The following is a 5986-nucleotide window of genomic DNA, read 5'->3' as shown; positions in this document are numbered from 1 at the left end:
CCGAGACCGAACCGATGGGGTGAAACATCTGAAAATCTCGACCGAAACCGGCCGGAGAAGGGGAGGAAACCGTCGTCCTCGGTCTCGGCGTAACTCCGGTCGGTTCGTCGGCGTCGTCGGTGGCTGTGTGCGCCGTGAGAGAGAGCGAGAGACCACGGTGACTGCGTGGCTGGCGAGAGAGAGAGATACAAAGAAGAAGAAGAAGAAGACAAAGGGAGAGAGAGAGAGAGAGAGAGAGAGAGAGAGAGAGAGAGAGAGAGAGAGGAGCGGCGGCTGGTGAGAGAGAGATACGAAGAAGAAGAAGACGAAGGGAAGAGAGAAAGAGAGAGAGAGAGAGAGGAGCGGCGGCTGGTGAGAGAGAGAGATACGAAGAAGAAGAAGAAGACGAAGGGAAGAGGAACGGCGCTGTGTTAACCCTAGGGTTAAACGGCGCCGTTCCTTTTATTATTTTTTTCAACTACTGAGTCCTAAAACGACGCCGTTTTACTTAAGTTTAAGTTAAACGGCGCCGTTCCATAGGTGATGTTTTTAATGCACAGGATTTAAACGGCGCCGTTCCACTTAAATGAGTGAAACGGCGCCGTTTAGATAAGTAATATTTTCAAAAAAAATATAAATAATATAGTCGGCCGGTTCAGCGGTTTTTCCCTGGGCGAACCGCAAACCGAACCGGCCGACGTCGGTTTGGCTTAAATCCTACTGCCGGCCGACCGGTTCTCTGACGGTTTCGGCACGTTCCGTGCGGCGGCAGCCGGTCTGATCGGTTCCGGCCGGTTTTTCGGTACAGCCCTACTATTAATTATCCCGTTTGGTTTTGTTTGGAATTTGCACATGTTCCGTATTCACGGACCAGAGATATGAGCACCGGTGGCACGAGTTTGGGCGGGAAGAACCTTCAGATTTCCAGCGACTGAGCGACGGGTTGATTCTCATGGCTTCTATGACTGGTCTGAACCCAAATGAGTCCTACGATGGTTCATCATCGTACTTCCAGAAAACAGTTCAGTGTTTCTCTCTACTTCTCACTCCAAAACAACTCATTCGTGGCTTGCCATTTCTCTACTTTTCTTTCTGTCAAACAACATGCTTTTCTCGTTTTACAAGGTATGCTTGCACGATTGGTGGTTAATTAAAGCTGAAGAGGACTTTGAAGGGAAACGACTAGCCGTTGCGGGCTTCGCATCGCGAGAGTAAGATCTCTCTCTCTCTCTCTCTCTCTCTCTCTTGGGGTTTTGGGATAGGATTTTGTTTAATTTCCGGTTGATTTCTGTTGTTTACTAATTCATAGTTCTAGATTGTAATTTTGCTTGGTGGGGCGGTCAAATATGATTAAATTTTCCCCTTCTAGGTCTTACTTTCTTTGTTTTTGTTTAGGCAACAAGCAGTGCGTGTGTTTTCATCTGCACCAGTAGTCAAAAGATACGATATGTTTACCCTGGAGACAGCTGACGGGATTTGTGTTTTTATTAAGGGATTCATGAACAAGCTGCGGACTAGCGACAATGGATTTCCCTCCGAGGTAGCGTGATTCATTCTGTTCTGTTCCTTTCTTGAAGGTATAGTTTGGAATGTCGTTGCTGCTGCATTAAGTACGATTTTTGGATTAATGCTGTAATTGGATTCTTTGATGCATCGGCGTTTGTAGAGGTTCTGGAAACTAAATGTCTCCGGGAAATGAATTTGGAAAAATATATATTTCAATTATCCAAGAAAATGCCAAAATTATGGTTTTGACGTTAGGAATACATGGTTTGATATTGATGCCATTTAGAAGTAATGAAGCACTTTGTATCATTTTGTATCTCTCTTTCAAGCATAGAAGAAAGTGCACTCTAAGCAGGCATTGTATCAGGTGATAGTTCTGCTTATCCATGTAACTTCCTCTAAATTTTAGTACTGCCATTGGCCAATGGCGTAGTCACCCTGTGTACACTCATCAAGTTCTCTCCCAACAAATAGTTGACACTGCCACTAATTGAAGCTTATATCTTCACTGCACGCAGGTTTTTAGTCCTTTTTTGTTTGGCTTTCCACCCAACTGGGAAGACTATGCTGCAAAGCTCTTGGAAGGAGATTCTACCACTTGTGTTCATTCAGGAAATTTTTCTGCACCAGATGAGTTTGCCACTCATCCAGGATGTAATATATGCAACTCTAGTTTGTAAAATTGTCCCATACCTGATAATTCTGTAAGTTCCTTAACTAACTTTGTCTTTTGGATCCTTTTATTTCTCTCTCCATGTGGTTGGAATATGCAGTGGTTGTAGGCAAGAAAAATTCTAGTCCAGCTACAAAACAAACTCCAAAAAATCACCAGCTGTTCATTCATGAAAATAAGCATAAGCATGATATTGAACCTTTAAAAAGTCGTTTTCATAATGTTTCTGAGAATATCACCATTGATGCTTCAAATGGTTCTAAGCTGTGTAACCGTGCGACCAAGGATGGAACAGAAGTGACTGTTACGCCTTGTGATTTTTGGAGTAGGAGTTCGGCTAGATTGAAGAATCTGAAAGGCAATTTGCATAATAGCCCAGAATCTAGATATTCTGTGAAGCATAGAAACAAAAACTTGAGTCACACATTAGATGCATTTGAAAACACTGATGGAGCAAAAATGAATAGTTCGTCAAGGACCACCATTCAATCCGAGGGGAGAATGGACATATCAGACAGCCTTGCTGGATACTCTATGGGCCAAGTTTTTGGAAATTTGTCTGTGGATATAAGAAGCAAACGGAAGGGAGAGAAAATGGCAGTCAATGGGTCAAAAAGCAATAGAAAAAAGATAAATTCCATTCCCTTTGTTTCTGATGATCTGAGCAATATTTTACAGAATAATAACTGTGAATTTGAGGGCATTGCCACATCCAGCCCGTATACTGATGAAGTTCAAGACCCAAGGCATCAGACTGTCCTTAGAAAAGTTAATGCTGAATGTTCTGGAGATGGTTCTCTGCAGAAATCCGATGTGAAACATCCTCTAAACTGTGGAAACAATATGATTCAAGGTGGTTTGAAGACAAGGAACAATAATTCAGCTAGGTCTCCAATTTTGCGCCATACAAAGGACTTGAAGAATGCAGTAAGGGAAGGAGAAAACAATGCTAAAGAAGAAAGCATGTGCAGTAAGAGAGATTTTATTCATTCTCCAGAGTCTTTGAGTTTTGGAAGATCAAGGTCAGGCAAGTCTGCCACTTAAAATGCTTCTCTCTCTCTCTCTCTCTCTCTCTCTCTCTCTCTCTCTCTCTCTCTCTCTCTCTCTCTCTCTCTCTCTCTCTCTCTCTCTGTGTGGATAGTAATATAATTGCAGTTAAATAGGACTTGTTTCTTCTATATTAGCTGTATCTGTGGTGGCTCCATAGCCATAGGGAAGTAGGATGCCTGAATTTTTTCCAAAAAAAATTCAATTAATTTGAAATGAGATTTCCTATGTCATCTTTTGGAAAATTTGAAGTTATTGCACTGAATCTAACCATAGCCTGTAGTAAACCTCATATCTATGGCAAACACAGAATTAATATTGTTTTTTTTTTTCTTGGAATGGTTGAACTCCCCATAAATTGTCAATATTATTATTTCCAGGTTCTACTTTCTCCCATTTAATTGACTTGCCTATGTTGCAGGGAGACCACTGGTTCCTACATTGGAATTCTGGCGCAATCAATTGCCAGTTTATGATTCGGTTTGTTTTTTCTGGCTTGAACATAGTGGCTTAACCTCAATATAGCGCATGCTTTCACTCCCCACACTCATTGATGAATTCTGTTAAACTTTCACATTGGATTTTTTGTCAATAAAAGTAGCTCTTAATTGTCCCCCCCCCCCCCCCCCCCCCCCCCCCCTCCCAGGCGGAAAAAAATCCAAAAAAGGGGGTGTTGATGTGTAAATCTAGTCACGTGTGATTTATTCTTTCTCGTGATTTGTTTATGTATTCAGGATCGCAAAATGACTGGAATTAAGGATGAGTTGATTGTGATAGGACAGTCTAGAGGTTTGTTTACTTGTTTAACTACTAAGCAATTTCATTTTTCATTTGTCTCTCAGCATTTTCATTTTTAACTCCATCCCTCTCTCTCTCTTCCCCTGCCCAGACAACCGCGATTGAAGACATTAATCATTTATACATATTCGGTGCCATAATAATTAAATCTTGGTGAGCTTTTGGTCACTGACACATAATTACCATTTATGTTCAATTTGTCACCCCAACCTTTTAATTTGGCATCATTCATCCTATTTTAATTTTACTATTAAAGCCCCACCATACACAGGTTCTAGTTTTGGATTAGGCCTCTTTGGAAAGTGAGATAAGATGATCTATGAATTGTAGTAAAATAGTTTGTGAATGATAGTGAAATTTTTTGAATTAATATGTTTTATGGGATTTTGGGAAAGGAAAGAGAAAAAGTTGAATAAAAATATTATAAAGTTAAAATATTATTAGAATATAATTTTTTAATATTATTTTTATTTTGAGATTTGAAAAAGTTGGATTGTTTTTTGTATTTTGTTTAGAAGTTTGGAAAAGTTATAATGATTAGATAAAAAGTTGAAGATTTGAAATTGAATAGTATTTGTGTTTGTGATGTTTGGATTTTGAGATCAGATGGAATGAGATGAAATGAGATGAGATGGGTTGGGAGAACTTTACTACCCAAACCAGGCCTTAATGAATCATAACTATGTTTTCTATTCCTCTATCCGATTGATTCGTTTACTCTACCAGTTGTCATCTGCTGTTTAAGCTGTATATACCTGCGGCTGATGGGCTGGCCTCACTGTGTTGATAGGGAGTATATTGGAGCCTCAGAAAAAGAGAAGGCAGTAGAAGTTAATTTCACGTGCAGCTTTTGCACTTGCTGTTGAAATCAAGAAAATTAAGAAGGTAATTTTTACTAATTCTCAGTATTGAAATTGATATTGTTAAATAATTAGGGCCATGATCTGTATAGATATTCATAAATGAAAATGGACAATTATCGAGATTTTTAGTCTCTTTGGTAACCAGGGTATAGAGTCAAAGTTACTGAAATGTTATAAATTAGGACATCTTTTGGGGTTCATCATGTTTAAAATGGTGCAAATTCATAACTAGTCAGAAATGCTCTCTTAGAAAACTAAACTTGTCGTAGCTATGATATTTATTGTGTTTCTAGTAATGATATTTAAATAGCCATTACTTTTAGCACCATGTAAATTGAAATTCATAGACACGTTTGTCATTATAGAGTATAGAAACATGTTAGCATAAATGACTGCTATTTAACCGGGTAAAAGACACGGCGCGTTTTCAGTCTCTGGGATTCCTGGTCATAAAAAAATGTTGTGTACGGTGAGATTAAGTTGCTTGATTATCTTTGATCCAATCTTACTGTTTGATGTTTCGCAGGTCGTGAAAATCACATGAAGTGGAGCCAGCTTTATATGGTGAATAGTAGCGCACTTCCTTGAGCTTTTCATTTTCCGAATGTTACATGATCTTTTGTGGTATGATAAAAACTTGAATATCATGGTGTCTACTCTGTAGCGGTTGTAATTTAAGACGACACCTACTGCATATTAAACCTAAAATGAATTAATTCCTGTATTTTGTGTATTTGTTTAGAGAAACGTTTTAGCTATAAGGAAGTTTTACAAAAATAAACTTAAATTGATGTAACTTGATGTGATATACCAAAATCACGTATCATATGAAGTCACGTTAGTTTGAGAGTTTAATTTTATAAAATCATTTTTGGACCGTAGCAAAGGCGTATTCTTTTGTCAGGCAGGGTGAAAAAGTAGGAACTAGCCTCTGTCCATGGTGCCCTTTGATCTTTGAGCTGGCTACATGAGGCTATATTGCATAGGGTTATGCTATTTATCATCTCATACTACATATTATATATATTTTAAATTTTTATTTATTTTATTCTTGATAAATTAATTGAGTTGTTTTACTTATTATCCATACACCACATGTTATAGGAAAAAGGAAAAAATA

At 38.6% G+C, this 5986-nt stretch overlaps 1 protein-coding gene across 7 annotated transcripts; it reads left to right on the top strand.

The window, feature by feature from the left end:
- Nucleotides 1-805: 805 nt before the first annotated feature.
- Nucleotides 806-5747, top strand: LOC122279965 (kinetochore-associated protein KNL-2 homolog). 7 transcript variants are annotated; one of them, XR_006229702.1, is made up of 10 exons: nt 806-1000; nt 1105-1190; nt 1375-1519; nt 2004-2139; nt 2259-3180; nt 3627-3685; nt 3940-3994; nt 4095-4156; nt 4794-4888; nt 5393-5747. XR_006229702.1 is itself a non-coding variant. In XM_043090884.1 (9 exons), exons 1-8 carry the CDS (start codon nt 932-934, stop codon nt 4867-4869), a joined length of 1617 nt encoding a protein of 538 aa, XP_042946818.1. In that variant the 5' UTR covers nt 806-931; the 3' UTR covers nt 4870-4888; nt 5393-5747. The 7 variants fall into 7 exon arrangements, 2 of the variants coding, with proteins under 2 accessions (XP_042946818.1, XP_042946820.1); XR_006229700.1 differs by having other exon boundaries at nt 2259-3185; XM_043090884.1 differs by lacking the exon at nt 4095-4156 and having other exon boundaries at nt 2259-3185; nt 4730-4888.
- The last annotated feature ends 239 nt before the right edge of the window (nt 5748-5986 follow it).

Source organism: Carya illinoinensis, chromosome 10 (genome assembly GCF_018687715.1).
Source record: "Carya illinoinensis cultivar Pawnee chromosome 10, C.illinoinensisPawnee_v1, whole genome shotgun sequence".
In the NCBI taxonomy this organism is placed as follows: Eukaryota; Viridiplantae; Streptophyta; class Magnoliopsida; order Fagales; family Juglandaceae; genus Carya; species Carya illinoinensis.
This window is presented reverse-complemented; position numbering and strand designations above follow the sequence as displayed.

What these genes read in the sequence shown, in the direction of transcription:
- LOC122279965 (XM_043090884.1), top strand. Translation starts at nt 932, where the DNA reads ATGGCTTCTATGACTGGTCTGAACCCAAATGAGTCCTACGATGGTTCA. An exon ending in GCGGGCTTCGCATCGCGAGA is followed by an intron (nt 1,191 to 1,374) that starts GTAAGATCTCTC and finishes GTTTTTGTTTAG; the next exon opens with GCAACAAGCAGTGCGTGTGT. An exon ending in ACAATGGATTTCCCTCCGAG is followed by an intron (nt 1,520 to 2,003) that starts GTAGCGTGATTC and finishes CACTGCACGCAG; the next exon opens with GTTTTTAGTCCTTTTTTGTT.